A 25,017-nucleotide genomic window follows, 5' to 3' on the forward strand; every position below is an offset into this window, starting at 1 on the left:
TAATCCAATTGTGTTTTTTTTATTACTGATTTTGACATTTCGAGGTTGTAAAAGATTCGCTCATGAACTGAATAAACAAAAAACATCCAGGTACTGGAAACAATATTTCTTTAATATGCTGAATACAAAGATACTTATATTTTCAGATCCGGTATGTCATTTGAAACTAAAGTTTTAAGTTTAAACTCTGTATGAAAATGGTTTGAACAGTTAACTCGTATCAATTGCCGCTACTGTGCCAATACTGTAATGGTAATGGTTGAGGAGGGGTAAAATTAAATAGAGTCCCCAGTGTTTAAAAAAAGGTACCAATATCTTAGCTGTTTCTGAATCAAAGCTATTTTTCCTACCGTTAAAACAATCCAATTGAGGCTTCGACCTCATGTGTCAATAGCATTCACGGATGTCTACGAGTTTTCATTAGCACATTACACCAGCTAAGCAGTGAGATCTGTCATTCATTGATTGAATCAATAAAATTTTTTTTTTTTTTTTTTTTTTTTTTTCTTTATCTTGCAATCAGTCAGCTAGACTATGAGCAGATGTGTTGAGAGCTGTTAGACGGTCAGAGCAAAATCTCCATCGAGACTGCTCCACTCTGTCAACCGTGTCTATCAAGACTTAGGATTTGTCGCCTTTTAAGCCTATTTATTAGGTCCGGTGTGGTTAGTTGCGTGGCAAGCTTATTAGGATGCATTTCTAGCCTTTTTCTGTATTTCATACTCCAGGTCTTGATTTCCTGTTTAACAGTCCTGATTTTGAGGTGTTCATGAATCTCCGATGTTTTTATAAACCACGGACAGTTCGATATTTGTTTCAGGATGTAATTTTGAACCCTCTGTATGATATTTATGTTAGAGTCACACGCCGAACCCCATAGTTGAATCCCGTATGTCCAAATTGGTTTCAAGAGCATTTCGTAGATGAGTAGCTTATTATCTACTGACAGCTTGGAATTTCTGCCAAGCAGCCAGTAGAGTCCTCTGTATTTCAGGTTGATTTCTTCTCTCTTCTTCTGTATGTGTTGTTTCCATACGAGTCTCCTATCAAGGTGTATTCCCAAGTACTTTACGCAGTGTTCTTGCGGGAGTTGTTGATTGCACAGAGTTACTGGCGGACAGTCTCCTCTACGGAGGGTGAAGGTTACATGAACGGATTTTGTCACACTAGTTTTTATTCTCCACTTTGAAAGCCAAGTTTCAATTTCTTGCAATCCAGTCTGTAGGAAGTCTGAAGCTTCGTTTGGGCAATTGCTACATGCCAGTACAGCGGTATCGTCTGCGAATGTTGCTAATGTAACATGTTCGCTTTGTGGTAAATCACATGTGTAAATGGTATACAAGACAGGACCCAGGACAGACCCCTGCGGTACACCAGCTTTGATTGAGTGAAATGGCGATGTACACTCTTCTTCTCTTATTTGAAATATTCTTTCTGTTAGATAAGATTTTATGATGGGGAAGAATGTACAGGGTAGAAGAGTTTTTACTTTATACAAGAGACCTTTGTGCCATACTCTATCAAACGCTTGCTGCACGTCTAGGAAGGCAGAGGAGCAGTACTCCTTTCTCTCTAGTGCCTTCCTTATCACAGAGCAGATTCTATGGACTTGTTCCACAGTGCCATGCTGCTGGCGAAAGCCAAACTGGTGGTCCGGGATTATGGCTCTTTGATGAATCTCCTCCAATAATCTGTGCAGCAGGACTGACTCAAAAAGTTTTGACGTTACGGTTAGTAGACTAATCGGCCTGTATGAGCTAAGTTCGTTCACTGGCTTCCCTACTTTAGGTATCATAATTACTTGTGAAACTCTCCACAGTGATGGAAAGTGTCCAGTTCTTAGTATGCCATTAAATAAGATGGTTAGAAAAACTATGGCTTTTTTGGGAAGTTCCTTCAAGACTTTTTTGTCTATTAAATCAAACCCGGGGGCTTTTTTGTCCTCCAATTTTGAGATTGTTGCCACGACTTCTTTCGGAGTTGTAGGCCTAATCGGCAAATCGAGCTGGAAGTCTTGACTTAGGGCCGAATCTATGAAGGAATCATCAGTGTTTGGGTCAGCATCATTAGGCGTGAATACTTTTGCTAAGTGAACAGCAAAGGCGTCAGCTTTTTCTTGTCTTGTTCTTGCCCAAGTGTTATTCTGCAACCGTAACGGCGGTTTGGGATCCATAGGCCTATTATAGTTCCTACAAGCTCGCCATAGAGAGTAGTTAGTAGCACTTGTTGCAGTTAAGGAATCTAGATAACATTCCATAGTTTTGTCCCTTGCATTTTTTATGGCAAGTTTAAGATCCTTGACTGCTTTGTTAAGAGCTCTTTTATCTACTGAGAGCCTGCTAGTATGCCATACTCTTCGCAGTTTTCTTTTATTCAGAATCAGTTCTTTTATTTCAAACGATATCTTATTTTGCCGTGGCCTGGGATTCAAGTGCTCCGGAGAGGTTTTCCAGCAGGCAGCTTGAACTGTTGTGGTGAAATGCTTTGTGGCTTCTTCGATATCCTCTTCTGTTTTAAGTGCTATTTTGAGGCTTAGCTCCGTATCAACTATTTCCCGGAAGCTATCCCAGTCTGTGTATTTGTTGTACAATGTTTGCCGAACTTCTTTCTTAAGAATAGTGGTGCTCACTGTCAATATTACAGGAATATGGTTAGATGAGCTATCGAGGCATGACTCAACATTGAAGAACAGTCGAGACAGTCCTGTTGTGATGAAAAAGTCTAGAACGTCTGGCAGTCTGTTCTGGTCTGTGGGCCAGTGTGTTGGTTCTGGAGTTGACACAGTAGTCAAGAACTGTTTATCTACACTTTTCTTCAGCTCCCTTCCACGTGTAGTTATTAATCTAGAGCCCCAGTGCGAATGCTTCGCATTCCAGTCACCCCCAGCAATAAATCTGTATCCTAAGCTTAAAAAGTAGTCAGAAAACTGTGCTTCACTTATTTTATGTTTCGGGGGACAATAAATTGATGATATATTAAAGTCTCCATTTCTGTCACTGACTGCTACTGTGGTAGCCTGGATATGTTCGGTACAGTAGTTTGGTAGCACATGGTGTCTAACAGTGGCTTTGATTATCACTGCTGTCCCGCCGTGGGCTGTACCGTCTGGGTGATTTGTGGAATAGATCTTATATCCTTTAATTCTTATCGAGCTGCTGGTCGTCATATGTGTCTCTGAAATTAGGAGAATGTCTAGACTATGTAGACAGATCAGAATTTCCACTTCATCGATGTTGGGTGCCAAGCCATTGATGTTCCATGTAGCTATTTTTAGTGCAGTCATTTTGTTAACTTAGAGACTAGTACTGTAATGAGTTCAAGTAATGTACTCATTTGCTGTAATACAGTATCAATCTTTTGGGATTGTTTTATAAACATTTGTTCTATGACTTTATAAGAGTCTGGTTGATGGATTGTATTGTTTTGATGTACCTTACGATTTGTGCTCATGTGCTTTCCTCTGCTCCTGCAGCGGTTCAATTTCCTCTTTATTCTGATTTGCAGATGTTTTATAATCAGTTTCTTCCTTATTTTTTTGAGGTTTATACTCAAATTGCTTATGTTTACGTGGTAAGTGTTGCGAGGTTTTCCTTGATAGGATTTCCTTGTATACCTCACAGCCTTTATAATTTGCTGGGTGGGGTCCTAAACACAATGCACATAAAGCAGGTGTATTGCGATCCACTTTTGTGCATTCCGAAGTTTTGTGCGGTCCAGCACACTTGACACAGCGATATGGTTTCATACAATAGTTTTTGGTATGACCATATTGCTGACATCTTTGACATTGCACTACACTGGATCTTTTTCTGGGTTCTTCAATAGTAACAGCTTGATGATATATAAATCTAATATCCCTAGAAGCTCTATTATTAGGACCCTGAAGCAAATTTACAAAAAAGGTAGAAGTGGGTTTTTTGTCGGGACCAAATTTGGCATTAATAATCTCACCTACTACTGTGTTGCCACTCTCTTCAATAGCCTCTTTGATAGCAGTAGTAGGAGTAGTGTGGTGGAGATTTCTTATAACGATCCTGTAGGATTTTTGGTCTTTTCTGTTAAAGGTGTGTCCTATTAGTCCATGTTCTCGTATAACAGTTATTACCTTCTTGTATATCTCCAGGTCCACTGATAAAACTTTAAGTTGGTTTCTGCTAATAATCTTAAAAGAGAAATTAGATCTATCTGTTGCGGTTTCTAGGAGTTCAGTGAGCTTATGAACATCCTCAATTCCGTACAAGATTATAGGTGGAGGTTTATTAGTTTTCTTGTCTTTTGCATCTCTCGCCCTATATTCCGGCTGATCTATCGGAAGTCCGCTAAAGCTGTTTGTTGTTTTTATTAATTCGGGAGAAGGTGTGGAGGATAATTTTCTTTTTTTTGGATGGCGTAGCATGGGAACTCTTTGCCAGTCTGGTGGTTTTGATATTTGGGAGCACTGGGTGACTGTTTCTAAATCTGATTGCTGCATTTCAGCATCCAGCTGAGAGGAGCTTTCTTTGGTTTGGGTGTTTGGTATGTTGCTCATAGACATACTCTTGGCCCTGGTAAATAAACCTGGGTGAAGGGCCTGCTGCACTAGTTTCTTCTTGTTTCCAGTAGCATTAACGAACACTGAAGCCTGGTCACCTACTTCAGTGAGGTCTTCGGTAGCAAATTTCTCACTCTCCGGCCCGGGTACCGGGGAGCGCCGGGGGTCAGCCGGATGGCACGACATAACACATTCCATATTTTTCGACATTTCATTTAAAAAGGGGGTTGGGATAATTTTTTTTATAGTACTTTCCCAAGGCACCATAACCACTTTTTCAGAAAGTCACTTACTGCACACTTCTCGGCTTGTGGTAGCCGTTGACAGGTTACTTAACCGCCGCCTGTGGTTCGGCGTTGTTGCTCTTTAGCACCACCCGGGGGGCACGTGTAGGGTGGACCTTAGGAGAAGGTGGTAAATCCTACGGACGCGAGCAACGTCGCCCCCCGAATCAATAAAATAAAAATATTTTTTTGATAATGATTAATAATTTAAACATTAAGAAGAAAATAATAATTAAAAGGGACGGTATACATAGTAGTTTTTGTTGATAAAGTTAATCTATTTCCAGTAAGTCATTTTAAATGGGGTTGGCCGGTTAAAGCTTTTCTCAGATGTCGCCAGCGTAGCTTGTTCCCTTGTCACAGAGAGCCGCCATTTTGTGTGTTTTGCGTTCGTGATATTTCGGCATTTTGTGACTTTGATACGGTTCATATTACTTTCTAAGTAGTGCTAAACAATTTTACAACATGTATTCCAACTGGATAGTTAAAGAATTAACGGAGGAGTTGAGAAAACGTGGTGCATCTTTACGAGGAAAAAAAGTGGATTTTGTCGAAAGGTACAATGTTGATGTTTTATTTTAACTTAGAAAACTTCTCTCAAACTGTTTCCGGTAGCTATTATAATAATAATATTAAATTGTGTACCTTAGGAACTTTATTCCTTGTAGCATGTGCAAAAAGAATTGCTCATATTACACACATTACCTACCAACTAATGTGTTATTTTACTTTTTTCAGATTAGAGCTATATGACCAAAATTTTAATTTTGAAACAAAATGAAAAAATTGCTCTAGCAAAATATGCTAATATATACGATTTGCTAGTGGAGCCATGTGGCATTTTCATTAGCCAAGAGCGCCCATATCTTGCTGCATCTCCTGATGGTGTGTTGGGCGAAGAAACTATAATTGAAGTGAAATGTCCATACGCTAGCAGAAAACATGAAATAATTTTTTTTTTTTTTTTTATTGCTTAGCTGTGTGGACGAGCTCACAGCCCACCTGATGTTAAGTGGTTACTGGAGCCCATAGACATCTACAACGTAAATGCGCCACACACCTTGAGATATAGTTCTAAGGTCTCAGTATAGTCACAACGGCTGCCCCACCCTTCAAACCGAAACGCATTACTGCTTCACGGCAGAAAATATAACAACGGTGCCTTACTTAGAACAATGTAACGGGATATTGTCTCTAAAAAAAACCTGCCCATATTATTATCAAATCCAAGGGCAGTTATACTGCTCAGGCAAAACATACTGCAACTTGGTCATTTACACTTTTTTTTTTTTTGGTCATGTACACCTACAAGGACATCAAAGTGATTTATGTTGAACAAGACAATAATTTTATAAATAATATGTTAAATAAATTAGATATCTTTTATGAAAATATTTTCAAAGAAGCATTGTATGAAAAATATCTGTATTATAACTATACACACTTGTCGAAATAAAAAATCAGGAATATTTTTAATTATTTTTATTGACAATTCCTTCTCTAAAATTACATAACATTACACATATGAAATTAATCGTTCTATGTGAACCCTCTGACTAACTAATTTTTGATCTATCTTTAACTGAACACCTGGGATTTGTGATTTACCTTTTAAAAAAGATGGGATATTTATACTAATTCTTTTAGAGGCAAACAGATCCTGTACATTAAAACCTCTGTCTGCCATAATACTATCTCCATATATTTTTATGTTTATAAGAACTAAATGACGCTTTTTGAGCATCAGGTTGACTAGGCTTCTGTATGCCTATTTCAGTCCCATCTATAATCACCCTTGTGGAGGGATAATGTGTTCTAAAACAATTAGGCATATAATAATTTACTAAGCTGGCTAGGCCGAATGTCAATTAGGCTCTAGATATCACTGACAAAATTTATCCATGTTACAACAATATTAGACACTTCAGTTTTACTTACACCGAAAATTTTACTTAATTCAAAATCTGTTGTGTTTCTTCTAAGCTTAATTAGTAACATTAAAAATTGATCTTCTATTGATATGCCGACCACTCTACTCCAGCAATACCTTATATCATTTGCCATTGGCAAAAGTGTGATTAAAACTAATGAAAACTTAGATGCTGTTTCCAACCCGGTGTAGTATTGCACTGTCTCGTCGTGTGCAAGTAATAGCTCTGTAGAGAACAATCTTAATATATTAGATGTTTGAGTTCCAATAGTAATATGATGCCTTGTAATTGTTTCATCTATACTAGAGTTATTATTTTCTATTAGAATTTCTTGAGAGACATTTGAATCAAAATGCAAATTGCTGTGTTCTTCAAGGGGTACTATATCTTGACAGTATTGGGAAGTGTTGGGCAGGCTAAAAAGTTGTTTTTTAAGGTTACGAGTTTGTAACCTTTATTCTCTACTTTTTGTTTCTTCAGAAACTGGTTTCATATTCCATGAAAATATAGATGGTACAGCACCTTTCTTCAGATATTTATGTTAATGTTTGACACCTACAACACAAAAAAAAACATTTAAATATACTATCACAAGGAAACCTGACCATAGTTTCAAAATATTTGTTATTACAATGGATGCAGCGATTTAGATAGAACTTTCAATAGTAACAGCTGATAATGAACAACAGCTCATGAGGAATGTGTTTCCTCCAGTCTGATTTTGTATTTGTTAAAAGGTTCCTTATAACATAAAGCTACTTGCAAAATATGTTAGCAACTAATACTTAGTGTGCCTAACTAATTATTATTGGTTTTATTTTAGTAAGAGAACAAAGATGTGTGCTACAACTAGTCATGCATTATAAATATTTGACAGAAAGAAGCATACCTGTGTATTTACTAATGTTTTCATAGTAAGATTCCACAAAGTGTTTACGACATAACCTCGAACTTTTTGTGTGAGTACTTTTTTCGCGTCAAATGGCCTTTAATCACAGTCTTCCAATTTTCTTGTCCTTCGGGAATTGATGTACTCCAATTTCTAAGCATATTGGCACAAAACAACGCGTCATTGTGTTTAAAATAATTTTTAATCAAAAATTCCAATACAAATATTGAATGTTATGGGAACAATGCACACCAGCGCCACTTTGACAGTTGCCAACCCCATTAACTCTTTTTCCAGTATGGCAATCGGCGTCATGCAATTGTTTTGTTGTCAACGTCGAATTTGTTCTTCAATTAACTTATTGTACATTTTTTAGAATATTATGATAACTTAAAAATTAAATGGAGCAAAATAATTTAAGTTAATTTATTTGAAATTGCAATCAATTGAGATAAAGTTTTACAAAATCAAATATTCTTTAATGGGCCTTCCGGAAGAACCCGAGAAGCCAGGTTTGGTACCTATGTAATATTGTTTATTTTTCATTTCCCCACACTTGTGAACCTTCATAGATACTACTGTTTATTATCTATAAAACAGTACAATAATGTAAGTGTAATAGCAATAGTGTGGTTAAGACGTTCTTCAGGACTTTTTGGCGGGAACGCGAGGAGTGAAGTTGTGTGATTTGTTTTATTTTGTCTATTTAGTGTTTCTTCAGGTTTAAATGTGTAATAACGGTGGTTTGTTAACTGTTTAATATCTGTGAAAGTGCACAAATGTGGGAAAACGAAACAAAGCCGTTGGACGCAACTTCTCGGGATCCTCCAAAAAGTCCACTGAAAAGATCTCAGTAAATGATCACCATTTTACTGAGATTACATTTCATCTCATATCATCTCATCTCATTTCATTTAATTACATCCCAGTTGATTAAGGTTTCAAATTAATCATCTTCATTTCATTTCATTTCACCCCATATTATAATTTTTCATAAAAATAAGAATATAAATTAAAATAAGACATGACCTACAGGCCTTAGTTACCTGGTCATAAAATCCCTTTTTTTAAAAAGTTTTTCAAAAAAAAAACAAAGTTTTCACTAAAATTAATATAAGCCGACCTAAAGGTCTTAGTTACCAGGTCATAAAATCTCATAAAAAAGCTCTTCAAAACGATAGTAGTAGTTTTGTTGATAGAAGTCTAAGTCATAAGTTCTAAGTCATAATGGACAAAATAAACCTATCTTTATATTATTATGTCTTTGAATATTTTAAACACAATGACATTCAAAAAAACAAACGCGAACGAACAGTCAGCCTCTTAACTGATCAACAACATAGATTTTATGTATAGTTTTTCAATGAAGTAATATTATAGTAAATCAACAGAAAAAAAAAAAAACTTTTGGTTACCTGTGCTAAAGATTAGTATTCATGGAGTTAATAAGTACCTACAAAATACTATCTCTATGTTAGTATCAAATAAAAGTACACCGGGACTTTTGGCGGGAACGCCAGGAGTGAAGTTGTGTGATTTGTTTTATTTTGTCTAGTTAGTGTTTCTTCAGATTTAAATGTGTAATAGCGGTGGTTTATTAACTGTTTAATATCTGTGAAAGTGCACAAATTTGAGAAAATAAAACAAAGCCACTGAACGTAACTTCTCGGGATCTTCCAAAAAGTCCACTGAAAAAGTCTCAGTAAATGACCACCATTTTACTGAGATTATACTTCATCCTATATCATCTCATCTCATGTCATTTCATTTCGTTTTCATTTCACTTCATGCCATGTTTTATCATAATCAACTTCATTTCATTTCATAATATCATTTTCATTTAAAAAAGTTACGTATCATTAAAATAAAAATAAGACGACCTAAAAGTCTTAGTTACCAGGTCATAAAGTCCCTTAAAAAAAAGTACACCGGAAATTACGATTTTCACCATTCGCTTTGACGTTTGACATTGGCAACATTGTAATAGTGTTGTTCGAAATAATTTTCATGCGACTAAAGCAGCAACCTAGTATAATAGCCGGCAAACTTCTTGAGCATTTGTCGACGTAGTGGGGGTAAGTTCGCGCATGGTACACTCACGTGCAAAAACATTATTTACTCTGCGTCATAATGCTATTAAATTATTAAAATCAACATATTTTGTATTTATTTATATATTTATTAGAACATCAACAAAAAATATAGGTTAATAATTGTAATAATTTAATCTTGGGGTACAATAGACATTCCTTCTATTAAGTCAAAACTAGAGCTGTTGCCAGGTCTTCGTTCAGTTGAAGCGAAGCTGGTATTTGTAATTTTTTTTTCGTTATCATAATCTTGACCATCATCATCGCTATCATCGTGATGAGTCGACATAGGGCTCATCGGTGTAGTTTACAACTCGGTCGGTTCGGTCTTCTTTTTTGTCTATAATTTATTATTTTTTGAAGATATTCGATTCGTAGTAATTGAATGTTACTTTTTTCAATTACCAGCTTCCGATTACTTTCTGTTTTTTTTTTCCATCTGAAGCCTAGCTCTTTCATAATTCGTCGTAAGCTTCATTCCGAGCCATTAAAATTTATATCTTCTTTAAATTTTTCGAAGCCTTTCTACGATACGGAGTTTCGCTGCTTGTTATGTAGTTATTATGATTACATCTTTTTATTGCAGATTGAACGAAACTATCCACTCCGGTAACTTTCTTCTTCCCTGATCTTTTCTTACCCGGAGTCCGAAACACGGCGAGGAAGCCAGAGCCTTTAGCTTCGTTAATAATGCACCTAACAGTACTCACTGATGTTTTTCTTGCTTCCGTAGTCTGTTTTACTTTTTCCATAACATTCTTCCCCTGTTTTATAATGAAGCAATATACGTCGTACACAATTTTTCTACCCTTTCTTTTGAATACTACACCAGTTTGTCGCGGCATAGTGTATTTTTTATACAAAATCAACAAACACTCAACATATAGCAATGGCAACAAAGTCAACAAGCAATTATAACAAATAACGTAACAATTAATAACGATAGACTTTTTACTGTACGCAAGCGTACTTTTGGGAGCAAGCGGAAAGAGGGCGCGGTGCGGGACGCAAGGTGCGACTGATCTACCAATAACGCACTCGATACGATTTTCCCTGCCGTCGCGCCTCACCCTCACCACCAAAGTGATCTAAAATTCGGTTCTGCGCAGTCAAGGTCATTTGCTCAAGAAGTTTGCCGGTTACTATACTATCATAAACACTAAATACTAGTTTTTTCTAAGCTATTCTGAAGTCCTTCCTAGAATCTTTCCAACCTATTAGTCTAACATCATATTTTACACAAAGCATAAAAATTATGACGTAAAAGCTTTTAACTTTAAGTTACAATGTATTGTTAATTTGAACTGTTAATCAGTTTCTAGTGGTGAATATCTTAAAATGTAAAAAAAATCTTTGTCACCATTGTCAAGCATGTGATTTTTTGTATTGTACTATGATAAACAAAAATAAGTGTTAAGTAAAAATCAAACGGCAGTAAACCAGATTGTTTTGCCAAAGAAAACGATTTTCAAAGATCCACAATATTATTTAAGATTTTTCTATTTGTATTCTAAAGAAAGATTATTCTATTAAATTTTCCACAAAAGCACAGTAATTGCAATCATTATCAAACGAAATTTTGGTTAATCGCTTTTATTCCATTTCTGTTGCTTCCTTGATCTATAAAAGTTCTAATCTAAAACTAAATGTTTTAAGAACTTAACTTAAAAAATCTTATTTATTAAAACACTACCACCTACTTTTGACGTTACACAGCAATAGGTATTTGATGAGAATACCAGAAATACTAAATAAGGATCGCATTATGTGCACAACACTAATAAAATTTTGCCAAGTTGCTCGAAGATGGCAATATGGCTGCAGCGTTCGAGTTTCACTGGCAGTGCGCGGTGCTCGTTTCGTTTCTCGTATAGGATTGGTGTTCTTGACGGCTCAAAGTTTCATTTTTTATTTTTTGTGGTTATTCTCTTTCTTTACTTCAATTTGTTAACGAATATTACCAAAATTAAAGTTATTTCATTCTTGTAGTCATCAGAACTTACTCGTCGACAAAATGGCGTCGCTTCACAAGATTTTGCAGCCAAATGATTTTGTTCAATTTTTCACTCTTTCATGAAAATATGATTAAAATTTATTTGTTCAGTATATTAATAAGATTTTTTTCAATGAAATGTTTTAAGAAAATCGGTTTTGAGCCAATATTATACGAGTAATAGTGAATTTCTTAAATAATCGCCAAAATGCACCTGGTAAGTGATTTTTAAGCTTTATTGTTTACAGCTTTAGTGTTTATGTTTATTAAGTTATTATTTTTGGGTTTAAAATCGTGTAGAAAGTTCTGGAAGGCTAGGGTGTGGCCCTGAAATAAAGGAAAAATTTAAGACGTAGTACTGTATTTTTGGGTTTTTAAGATTGTTTACAATATATTTACGAGGTTTTATGTATTAAAATGTTATTGTCCCACGCAAGAAAAGGTTTTGACTGATTCTTTGTTACGTAATCTTTCATTAGAGACCAGTGAAATTTAATTTGGTTAAGGACCCATTTTAGCAATTTTGCTTTGAAAATCGGTCTAGTTTGTTTTACAGGAGTAGTCATACTTCATTCATCATATGACTATGATACCAAACATTAGCATAATTTCAATAATGTCTATTTTACAACTGTTTGTTTATGCAAGGCATTTATCAGTGAATAAAACAATTTTTGTGTTGTATTTTTGAAAAAAATAGTGAAATATATAAATAATAATAATAAACAGTTGAACTTTGTTTGTGCTTCTCTTCAGTGGTCTGGATAATTTGATTTGGAAGTTCTTCTAAAAAATACTGTATATTTTTTCTTAAGGGAAACTATAAAGATGTATAAAAACATTCCTGAACATAACCTCACTTACTGAAATATTGCTTCGGCTTGTACATCAAATCAAAAACTTTCATTGAAATTCAAGCTTTCCAATCTTAATCTTGATGATCTGCTCTTTTCATTGATTTATAATTATTTCTTTTAAACTTTAGAACATATTCAATGAATTAATGTATAGTTTTAAAAGATACAATACTGATTTTTCCATTAGTTCCTACTATGGCTATGCACAAAAGTGCCTTACATTTTATAAAAAAATTGTTAGAAAACTGGAATTGGTGTTATACATATATTTTATTTCTTTATAGATGCTGACAATTAAATAAAAATGTGTTTTTGTTACAGAAGGGTTCCATAAATGAATCTGAAAGTGATTCCACAAGTGAAAAAGGAGATAAAAGTGACTCCAGCGAATCAGGCTCTGGAAGCGAAAGGTAGGTTCTCTACTATTAAATAATCAAATACCAGGTGTCAGGTAAATATACTGAAGACGAAGACAGTTAACAGTGCTGAAATAAAAATAATAATGGCATGAAAATTAATAATTTAAAGACATGGTCAAAGCTTTGGCACTGCAATGAATAATGTTTTCCAATGAATAATTTAGAGGCTTACAACATATGAGCTTATTGATCATGCTTAATGATATAGTTTAATGATTATGTTGTGGTTATTATATTATTCCTAATAAACTTACAATTGATCAATATAGTGGATGTATTTTGTTTCTGTTCTTATGGTGGTATATAGAGAAATTCAGTGGTATTTAGAAATTACTATAATGGTCATTTATATACATAATATCTCAATATTTTAACATATATTCAGAGTAGTTTAATATAAAAGTCAATAATATGATAGATATATATGAAGTATATGAGTGTAAAATATTTATCTCGAGTCATGTGATATGTTCCAGTAACTAATCTCAGTCTCTTACTGTTTGGTGCCTTGATATATTGAACCAGTTCTAAAACTGTTCAAGTTGTGTAATGAAATATGGTTTTTCTTATAATTATTAAATTAAATACAACTATTAACAACTATAAATAAAACTATTCATTTAAAATTCTATGATTCAAATTCGAATTGTAAAAATCAAAATCATTACCAATAATATCTTGGTGATGAAGATTTCAACTTCATTTAAACATATTGTAATCCATCTTTGGTAAATAAGTCTTGGTTTCTTCTACAAACTTATATTGATTGTGGCAGTAATGTCTTATGAATAAAAATAATCCATGATCTTGATGCAAAATACCCTAAAAAGGAATTTGGGTTAGCCAATTACTTTGTATTTATTGTCATATTATTTCCATAATCATTTGATAGCTATTAATAAGGCAATAAAAAAAAATTAAGCAATGAACCAATATGCCTTTTCTTGATTGGAATCATCTACATATTCAATACTCTTGAAGCAAGCGTATAAGTAGTTGATAAAAAAATTTTTTTAAATTTGATTTTTTTATTTTAAAATTGTAATTACCCAAGCCATGCTAGGAGATATTATAAGTATTTCTTCAATTATTAAAGTTGAATTTGTTTTGTTTTCAAAAGGAAATAAACAAAATAAAATAAAATCTTATTATGCTTGCTTATTAAAATATCATAACTCCAGTATTTGTAAAAAAATTGTCAACTTATGTAATTGTTTATTTTTTTATTTACAGTGAAAGTGGCTCTAGTTCCTCAGGTTCAGGATCACACAGATCTGCATCAGAAAAATCTGGTGTAGGGGGTTCACATCATAGTGATGATAGCAAAACATCACATAACTATGATAATGCGAATTCATCAAAATCTGACCATCATACTGATAAAAATAGTTCTGATGAAGACTCAGCACCAAAGTCTAGATCTAGAAATAGCCATAGCAAAGTAAAATCTGATCTTTGGGAAGAAAATCCAGATATATATGGAATCAGAAGATCAGCACGGCCAAGAAAAGAGCCAGATAGATTAAAATTAGCAGATAGTGATTCTAGTGAAAGAGATAGAACTCACAGTCGGAAAAGTAGAAAAAAAAGGTAAATGCTTTCAGAATATAGGTATAATAATAATATAATACATAATATAACTGTGAATAGTAAATTATTCAAAAAGTCCTAGATGAGTTAAAATGCCATTGATTTATTGATTAATACCTAAAATAACATTGTTTTCCATTGTAGCAACTCATGGAATTCTGATACATCAGAAAGTGACAGTGAAATAGGGGGCTCTCCACCACCACCATCAAAGAGACCTGGCCAAAGAAGTCTACCTCTGAGGAAAAAGAAACCGAGTAGGAGAAGAAGGTATTCTAGTGACGAAGAAGAGAGTTCAGAGGGTACAGATGATGAAAGCAAGAGGTAAATATATAATTTTGAAATTATGTTGATCAATTTTATTATATAAAAATGCAATGAAAAGAATTTCAAAAAAGTGTCTAGCCAACAAAAACGTGTTCTTATTGTGAATTAACTCCAGACCTTAAGTTTATGTTAGTATTGCATTCAGAATACATGTGAGATATTTGTCTAGTCGAACAACAACAAGACGTACAGGCGCAGCAGTTAGTTATAAAGAAGCAAGTGATGAACAAACTGATTCTTCTGATCTTTTGGAGGTGGAAGGTGTGGAAGGAGATGGTGAAGCTGAGCCAGAACCTGAGGATCATAGTGAGACAATAGAACGAGTTCTGGGAATGCGACGAGGGAAAAAAGGAGGTACTTCAATAATATAAATGTGTATGATATAATATGTAAATGAATAGCACAATTTATAATTTCACCTAAGTTTTAGTATTTATGCTTTTTATTTTAATTTGCATTTTGGTGCAAATATAATGTTAAATTTTAGCTAATATCTTCTTCTCATTGTGCAGTCACTGGCAATGTGACCACCATTTATTATATAGAAGAACATGGAGACCCTAATGAAGGTTGTGACCCTAATGATGAAGACTCTACTGAACCTCAATACCTGATAAAGTGGAAAGGATGGTCACATATTCACAACACATGGGAATCTGAAAAGACAATTAATGATCAAAAAGTTAAAGGCTTAAAGAAACTGGAAAACTTTATTAAGAAAGAAGTAGAACTCTCATGGTGGAGACAGCAAGCTGGACCTGAGGATATAGATTACTATGAGTGTCAGTCTGAACTACAGCAAGAATTAGTTAAAACCTACAATAACGTTGAAAGGATAATAGGTAAGAAATTTACAGTTTTTCTTTAAACTTTATTTTGAATTTATTTGAACTAAACAAAAGTTCTTTTTCACTGTACAGCTGAACAAAATCGTGAGCTAGAAGGTGGTGGAACTGCTCATGAATATTTTTGCAAATGGGAATCTCTTCCATATGCTGATGCAACATGGGAAGATGCAGTTTTAATAGAGAAAAGATGGCCTGTTGAGGTGGAGCACTTTAAAAGTCGAGAAGCTGCTAAAAGTACTCCATCTAGGCATTGCCCTGTATTGAAAAGGCGACCCAAGTTTCATCAGATAAAAGAACAACCTGAATACGTGGGAAAAGATTCAGTAAGTAGAATAAAATATTTTAATCCTAATTTGATGAAGATTGTTAAAATCCTACATTAATACTCGATTAGTTGTTTTCAAATTGGTAAAACGCTTAAAATACATACGTATTTGGAATACATTCTATTATTACAACAGAATTTTTAGTACGTGAAATTTAGAATTTCGAACATCATTCCATTCATTCCTCAATGTCTAATCTCATCAGACATCCGCCATCTTGTTAACACAAACGAATTCGTAGGACGCCATTTTGAAATTACTGTCATCTCATTGCTACGCCATCTATTGATCAATGCTAAAAACTGGAAGACTTGTTATCGGGTTAGTTACCACAAGGTGGCGTTAAATTAAAAATAGTACTTTTTAAGTCTACAGAGAAATCATATTGAAATTTTCAATTTGGATTCAGTTTTGATATTTGTTCACTGTAAAAAAAAGTATCGTATCGCGGAATGTTATATTTTACTTAATGCACTTGAATTATTACTTGATTAAACCTGATTAAAATGTATGCTTTATGTATCGGAACAATTTGATTATTGCAGAGTTACCACTTGAGAGATTATCAAATGGATGGATTGAATTGGTTAATTCACTCATGGTGTAAAGACAATTCAGTAATTTTAGCAGATGAAATGGGCCTAGGCAAAACGATACAGGTATTTTGTTATTGTAACTTAGTTTTTGTTTTTTTTTTTTTAATAATAATTATAAAAGTAATTAATATTATTCAATTTGATTTCAGACAATTTGTTTTTTATACTATCTCTTCAAGTCGCAACATCTGTATGGACCATTTCTTTGTGTAGTGCCTCTGAGTACAATGACTGCCTGGCAAAGGGAATTTCAGCAGTGGGCACCCGACATTAATGTTGTTACTTATATTGGTGATGTTAGTAGCAGAGATATAGTAAGTACATGTCATAGTCATTTATAGTTTCGCTTCATTTTTTTAATAGATAAGTAATTATAATTTACTCTTTTCATTTTCAGATTAGGCAGTTTGAGTGGAGCTTTTCTAGCTCAAAAAGACTGAAATTTAACGCAATATTAACCACGTATGAGATTTTGTTAAAAGACAGACAGTTTTTAAGGTCTTTTAGTTGGGCTTGCTTGCTTGTAGATGAGGCTCATAGGTTAAAAAACGATGACTCTCTACTATATAAGGCCTTAAAAGAATTTGATACCAATCATAGATTATTAGTTACTGGTACACCTTTACAAAACTCACTGAAAGAACTGTGGGCCCTTTTACATTTTATAATGCCTTACAAGTGAGTATTAATGAGATATAATTATGTAGATACATAATAGGCAGTGTGTGAAATAAAATAAAAATGACGAAAGACATACCTTTTTAAGTAACAAACAGTCACATCAAACTAAATATTATATCTTAAATTTGCAGGTTTGAGTCTTGGGAAGACTTTGAAAAGGATCATGAAGATGCTGCTACCAAAGGATACGAAAAATTACACAAACAGTTAGAACCGTTTATATTAAGGAGGCAGAAAAAAGATGTAGAAAAATCATTACCTGCCAAAGTGGAACAAATATTAAGGGTGGAAATGACATCTATACAAAAACAATACTACAAATGGATATTAACAAAAAACTATAGTGCACTTAGAAAAGGCGTAAAAGGTTCAATTAACACATTTATCAATATTGTTATTGAATTAAAAAAATGTTGCAACCATGCATTATTGACAAAGCCAGAAGATTTCGAGTCTAGAGCTTCTCTTGCTACTTCGGATGCTGTTGAGGTCAGTGAATTTGGTAAATGATTCCTCTGCCCTGTTTGTTGTTTTTATTGATTTAACTTTAAAACAAAAGTATTTTTTTGCAGAAACTTCTTAGGGGCTCAGGAAAATTACTTTTGCTAGATAAACTGCTGTGCAGGTTAAAGGAGACTGGTCATAGGGTTTTAATTTTTTCTCAAATGGTTCGAATGTTAGACATTTTAGCAGAATATTTACAAAGGAGACATTTTCCTTTTCAACGTCTCGATGGAAGTATTAAAGGTGAATTGAGAAAACAAGCACTTGATCATTTTAATGCTGAAGGTTCGCAAGACTTCTGTTTTTTGTTGTCTACTCGTGCTGGTGGGTTAGGTATTAACCTTGCCACTGCAGATACTGTGATAATATTTGACTCAGACTGGAATCCTCAAAATGATTTGCAAGCACAAGCACGAGCACATCGTATTGGTCAAAAAAATCAGGTATGTTCTGTTACTTATAAGATGTGTGAATGAATATATTGTAACTTGAACAGAAAAGCAACAAATATTACTACTGCCGCCTTCTTTAGAAATAATAAATGAATGAGTTAGCTATCCACAAGCATCACTTTTTTTAAGTAATTTGACACTCATAAAAATTGCAGGTTAATATTTATAGGTTAGTGACTGCAAGGTCTGTTGAAGAAGATATTGTAGAGAGAGCAAAAAGAAAAATGGTTTTAGACCATCTGGTAATTCAAAGAATGGATACTACTGGAAAAACTGTGCTGAACAAACGGGATGCTTCAGGGACCACAGCCAATAATCCATTCAATAAAGAAGATTTAAATGCTATTTTAAAATTTGGTGCTGAAGAGCTTTTTAAAGATGATGAAGAAAATGATGAAGACCCAGTTGTAAGTACTAAAATGAGCTAATGGATATGGTATATTTTCCCACATGAATCAAACATAGTATATCAAGCATGTAATTTTTTACAGTGTGACATTGATGAAATTTTGCAAAGGGCTGAAACCCGGGATGAAGGTCCTGCAATGGTGGGTGATGAGTTACTGTCAGCTTTTAAGGTGGCTAGTTTTGCTTTTGATGAAGAGAAAGCTGTCAATGAACTGAAGAAAGATAATGCTGATGAAGAACCTAAAGACTGGGTAAGTAGTTTTGGTAGTTAAATTCTAACAAGTGAAGCAAAATATTTTTTATTTATTTTGATTTTTTAAATTTAGGATGACATCATCCCTGAAAATGTTCGGAAAACCATAGCAGAAGCAGAAAAATTAAAAGAAATGGAAGATATTTATTTGCCACCTCGAAGAAAAAATCAACTACAAAATAATGCTGATGGTGATCAATTCATTTATTTTTGCAACAAACGAATCTGCTTGACTCGTGTCTTTAGCTGCATTTTGTAATATTAGAGGTTATATTTAAATTTGTGATAGTGATTGCTATATTTCCAGAGCTATATTTCCGGAGAATCTAATTTAAAAATATTTGCTAAGGTGGTAGAAGACGTCGCGGTCGTTCTGGTGATGGAGGCGATGGCGATGGTGTTGATGGTGACGGTGAGGCTGAAAGCGACGCATCTGATGGTGAAGCCAGTGCTGATGATGATCGACCGAGAAAAAGAGGTCGTCCTCCTGCTTCACATCGGGAGAAAATCAAAGGCTTCACAGATCAAGAGGTGAGAGCCAATGTCTATCTGTACTATTTTTTTGTAGTATATTTAGTTATTTGGTTGACAAAAAACAGCAATAAATGAGTCGTCTATTATCAAAGGTGGCAATCTGTGCATTTGGACAAAAAAATGTTATTGATATGTCAACACAGATTGATTTGAATATAATCGTCTCCTTCAAAGAATACGGTTCAAAACCTGCTTTAAATAAAGGTTAATACTTAACCTTTATCTAAGATGTCGTTCAGTAGAGTTTTGTGACTGCCAATGGAATACAAAGTCAATAATTCGTTTTTCTGATTTACCAATAATTGTCCAAAAGTGACATTGCCGGCTTTGATAATAGTCGACTCAAATGTAGTAGAAGTGATTTCAAATACCATACGAGTTTTGAGTTGGTTTTGGCTTTGGCTAATTAGAGTATGCTATTGTTTTTTTTAAAACACAAAAAAAACTTAATATGTTTACTCTTAATTAGAGAGTATTGCACAGGTTACATAAATCACTCGTGTGTTCCAGTGCGGTGCTTAGGATTGGTAGTATTAGAACACTTCTGACTGATAATTTCGCTTCAAATTTCAAATGTCTGGTGGCATTCGTTTTGTATTGCAGTTGGGCTTTGGACAGCCTCTTAACAGATAGGCCAAGAGCCCTGTATTTGGCCAAATATAGTTAAATTGTACAATAACAAGAATAGAATAATTCTTATCTGTCATTTTACATGAAAATTTAATAATAATTAAAAATATTTTCAGATAAGACGTTTTGTCAAAAGCTATAAGAAGTTTTCCGCGCCACTGAAGCATCTCGACAGTATAGCGTGTGATGCCGAATTACAAGAAAAACCATTAGCTGAGCTAAAAAGACTGGGTGAAATACTGCAGGAAAGATGTAAAGCTGTACTTAGTGAGACAGCAGAACCAAGTAAGTCACAAATTGAGACTTAGAACATATTTATTTGTCTTCATTTATAAAGGGATATACCTTTATAATAGATATTATGTTCTTTGGAGATAATTGTTAAACACTTCATGGTATCTTTCCCCATGTTCTTTTTACCGATTAATTAATTAGTAAATGTTAAAAAAATGTATACATTAAAAAGTTGATTTTGATTTAGCATATTCACCTTTTCTTTTTTCTCCTAAGTTTACCTTAAGTGTAGACCTAAGTGTTACCTTTAGATATAAATAGTGTTAAATACGAAAAAAAGGAGTAATTAAAATACATTTATTTTTCACACTTTTGGTGGTGGGGCTTTTTGTGGGCCCATGCGGGTGTGTACCATCGTCCTGCCCATTTCTGCTCTGATGCAGTGATTCGTTTCGGTTTGATCGGAGACTTAGAACTCAGTGTGGGTGGCGATATGTATGTTGTTGATGTGTATGGGTTCTGGCACCAGCTTTACAACGGGTTGCCCGTAAGCTCGTCCACTCGTCTACGAGCAATAAAAAAAAACTTCCAACTCTGCCCATTATTATTATAGGTAACTAACGAAAAAAATTCTCGTAATTATTGTGATTTTTTAAGACTTGATCCTCTTCAGAACTAATTTATTCACATAATTACTATTAAATACGTTAAGAAATGTTCTACTTTCTACAATAATGGTTTGCATTTTTGTTTTATAGGTGAACAAAATGAAGGCCGTAAAAACAACAGAAAGACATTTAAACTCGGAGGAGTACCTGTAAATGCGAAAACCCTAGCTGCATGTCAAGATGAGTTGGCAGCTTTGGACGACTTTCTGCCACAAACTAAAGAAGAACGTCTAAAGTGGCATCTAGATTTTAGGTATGCATATTTTATTAAATAGCCATTGTATTTAACAAATTACATGTATGACAAATTACATTAATGTATGAAAACGGAATTCAGATATAAAGTGCCTTTTATTTTAGGACGAGACCAGCGAATTTTGATGTTGAGTGGAATGTCTCGGACGATTCAAAATTACTAGCAGGAATATACCAATATGGTCTGGGATCATGGGAAGCAATAAAAATGGATTCTTCTTTCGAAATAGGAGATAAAATATTAACGAATGAGGATAAAAAACCTCAAGCAAAACACCTACAGTCGCGAGCAGAGTACTTATTAAAGCTTATTAAAAAGTTACTGGATCAAAAGAATGGAAAACAAAAAATGAAAAAACCTCGACCGAAGAGGGCAAATAAAGAACCGGTCACCAAAGATATTGTCGAAGATGACGGTAGCTCAGCTGAGGATAAAAAAACTAAAGGTGTTAAAAATGATAAAACTGAAAAGGTAAATGTCGATAAATTAATTGATGCAAAAACTAATTACCGTTATAACTGATTTTTCATATTCTATTGTAGGGTAAATTAAAAATTGAAGAAGTTTCTACACATGATGAAACTTCTAACGATAAGAAAGAAAAAGACAAAAAACGTAAAAAAGACGAAGACCGCAAGGGTGACAAATCTAAAGGACGGAAGAAACCACGACAAAGAGGAAATGAAGGAATACCAGGTCCCATGCATTTTACTGCCAACAATGAACCAAGGGCCTTGGAAGTCTTAGGAGATTTAGATCCATCAGTTTTTGAAGAGGTAATAAAATCAGGATATAAAACTTTTAATGTAAATCAATGAGTAAGTATGTGTATTATATTCATTTCTAATTTCTAGTGCAAAGAAAAAATGAGACCAGTTAAAAAGGCTCTAAAGGCTCTCGACAATCCGGACCAATCTTTATCGGAAACTGAACAAGTGTCAAGAACCAGGGCCTGCCTCACCCAGATAGGTACTCAAATAGATTTGTGTGTTGAGGCATATCCAGATTCTCAAAAAGTAGAATGGAGAAGTAATCTCTGGTACTTCGTTTCAAAATTCACTAACTTTGATGCAAAGCAGTTGTACAAGTTGTACAAGTATGGCCTAAAGAAAAATGAAGCTTCAAAGCAAAAAGATGGGAAGCATAAAGAAAATGTCAAGGTAAGTAATGGAATTAAAAAAAAAATGCATAACCTAATGATAAAAAGTAAATTTCAAATATAATTGTTTTATTTCAGACAAATAATCGTAATAATCATAATTCCATAAACCATTTAAAATCATTCAAGAAAAATTCAAATTCAAAGCAAAAAACTGATACAAATGATAAAAAAGAAAAGAAAATGAAGCTAGAAAAGGAGAAAACTGATAAGCACGATAAAAACCAGCATACATCAGGGGTCAAGAGAAAACTAGAAGATGGAGAATGTGACCCAGAACCCAATGATAATAAACGCCACGAAAGGTATGTTGTTGATTGACTACTCTGCATTAACCTATTCATGAAATGATTTTCTGTGATCAATTTCACCTGCTTTTTCATTGTAACGGGAAATCCAGAAATAGATTAATAATAAAATATACCTGATAAGAAATTTAGATACAATTAAATAATTCAACTGAAATTTCAAAAATTACTATGAGAGTATTCTTTGTCGTTTAAAGAAAAGAAGAAACTTAATGTTTGTACATTTGTATTTTTATATAATCAGTAAAATACTGCTTTGTGTGTGTTTTGTTTTTACACTGTTTATCTGAACATAGACAAAATTTTCCTTAGCTGATTATTGTTTAATTTAATTATTAATTTGTTGCCTGGAGCTTAAATTATGTAAAAATTGAGGGAACATTTTACTTATGTATTTCAATTGGCAATTTCACGCTATTATTTCGGTGCAAGCTTCTCATGCATAAGTATTGGTGTGTTGGTTCAGTTACATTTCCATCTCACTATGCTCACACCATATCGCTTGCAACCCTGCAGAACTAAACGCAGAGACAAGGATCGCAAGTATAAAGATGGGGACTTGAAGCAAGACGATTTGATGTACAGAGAACGGAGTCGGTCGGAACGAGAGAGGGATCGTGATCGAGAAAGGGACAGGGATCGTGACCGAGAACGCGATCGAGATCGCGAAAGGGACCGAGACCGTTCGCGGACACGGCGGGACAGCGGCGGCGCCGGGGGGCCGCGGGCTCGGCCTTATGTGGCGCAGCACGCACACGTCGAGCACCCCTCGCACCCTGCACACCCCGCCTGGACCCCGCCGCCCTATCCCGGGCCCCGACAGTACCGCGGAGACCGCAATCAGAGACAACACGATAAAAGAAGGTAAATAATACTCTTTTTGCTGTGAAATCTGCTACAACTATGCATTACTTCCTCTTTGTAGTAGTAATATTTGTACTTTATTTAACACTTAACTCTCCCACCAAACCTTATCCCAACCTATAATACCAGGCCTATAATTTCTATTCTGTGTTGATGAGCCCATTGATGTTACTAAAACTAAACACCGATGGATGTTGTGTAAAGGAAAAACTGTTTCAAACTTACATAGTTTTCTATATTATAGTGCTATTAAACAGAAAATTACCACAATTTTTAATTTTAGTTAATTCTCATATATTTTAACACGCAAGCGCCTATGATTGTCCTGAAATATTGGGAATTCATTAAATCTGAAAAAATATTACAAGAACTTATTATATAAATAAATAGTATTTATAAAGTAGTAGTTGTTTTCATATAATATGTAGTTCTAATATAACTTCCCCATATTAAAAAACGTAAATTTTCAGTAGGTATGGATTCAGTGGCATGGCAGGTCCATACGGTGGCTATTATGATAGCACAACAACCATGGCTAGTGGTATGGGTTTTCCGCCTGTGAGGCCTTACGCAGACGACTGGAGAGGATATTCACAGCCTGAATATGGCTACGATGATCGGGAGTACGAGCGTGAAGTTTATAGAAGAGATTACGATAGACGCGCACCACCAACATGAGGATTGTGCGTTATTTGCCGATAATTTGTAAATAATATATGTAAATAGTCCGTAGTTATTTCTTTGGACATCGGTTTAGCCGTTGCTTAAAGTGTAAGTGACATGTGCTGTGTTTTTTATCTATGTGATAAGCGAAGCGCTGGTTCAGAACTGATTAATAAATAAATAAATAGTGTTTATGTGAGACTGTACAGTAAATTTATTTATTGTCGTATCAGTCGATTGTTTTTGTACATATTTTAGACAATTACCAATAATTTTAAATTAATTTCTAATGTGTCGCCAATTTTACGGTTTAAGTATTTTGTGTAGTCTGTTTTTTATTTATTCAATACTGTGTTATCATTATAATTGAGTAATTGATTTGACAGACAGGTGATATGCATAGTTGATAATAAAATGTACAAAGTTAGTAATTGTTTCTAGGAATGCATGTAATACAATCATGTGCAATCAATAATGTGTATAGCTTAAACAAAGAGGCACATAATCTTTTTTCATTGCATTTCTGGCAATGTACAGAACGTATTTGTAAATTAATTTCTCATTCATTATATTTGCATTTCTGAGTCCTGCTATGGATTCGAACAGTCCTATTTTTATATTATGTAAAGTTATTCTCGGATAAATAAATGGAATGGAGTGAGTGTATTGAATGGTATAAAACCATAATTGATAAGCAAATAAAGAAATTATTAAAGTTGAAA

General features: G+C 34.1%; 1 protein-coding gene and 1 long non-coding RNA gene across 6 annotated transcripts; one reads left to right on the top strand and one right to left on the bottom strand.

Annotated features, from left to right (window-relative positions):
• Positions 1–6,282: 6,282 nt before the first annotated feature.
• Positions 6,283–7,901, bottom strand: LOC149502970 (uncharacterized). Its single transcript, XR_016323148.1, has 2 exons — positions 7,636–7,901; positions 6,283–7,301 (listed from the first exon to the last, which is right to left on the bottom strand). It is a non-coding gene; the product is annotated as an uncharacterized LOC149502970 (long non-coding RNA).
• A 3,600-nt stretch (positions 7,902–11,501) lies between these two features.
• Chd1 (chromodomain-helicase-DNA-binding protein 1) lies at positions 11,502–25,017 on the top strand. 5 transcript variants are annotated; one of them, XM_028173930.2, is made up of 24 exons: positions 11,502–11,935; positions 12,897–12,985; positions 14,228–14,584; positions 14,729–14,908; positions 15,081–15,265; positions 15,424–15,753; positions 15,832–16,082; positions 16,631–16,744; positions 16,831–16,995; positions 17,079–17,359; positions 17,494–17,851; positions 17,935–18,309; positions 18,474–18,725; positions 18,810–18,977; positions 19,053–19,170; positions 19,329–19,510; positions 20,260–20,428; positions 21,136–21,298; positions 21,406–21,772; positions 21,844–22,077; positions 22,156–22,461; positions 22,539–22,765; positions 23,285–23,632; positions 24,103–25,017. In XM_028173930.2, exons 1-24 carry the CDS (start codon positions 11,927–11,929, stop codon positions 24,308–24,310), a joined length of 5,436 nt encoding a protein of 1,811 aa, XP_028029731.2. In that variant the 5' UTR covers positions 11,502–11,926; the 3' UTR covers positions 24,311–25,017. The 5 variants fall into 5 exon arrangements, with proteins under 5 accessions (XP_028029731.2, XP_028029732.2, XP_028029733.2 ...); XM_028173931.2 differs by having other exon boundaries at positions 24,106–25,017; XM_028173932.2 differs by having other exon boundaries at positions 23,354–23,632.

Source organism: Bombyx mandarina, chromosome 05 (assembly GCF_030267445.1).
Source record: "Bombyx mandarina strain Sakado chromosome 05, ASM3026744v2".
In the NCBI taxonomy this organism is placed as follows: Eukaryota; Metazoa; Arthropoda; class Insecta; order Lepidoptera; family Bombycidae; genus Bombyx; species Bombyx mandarina.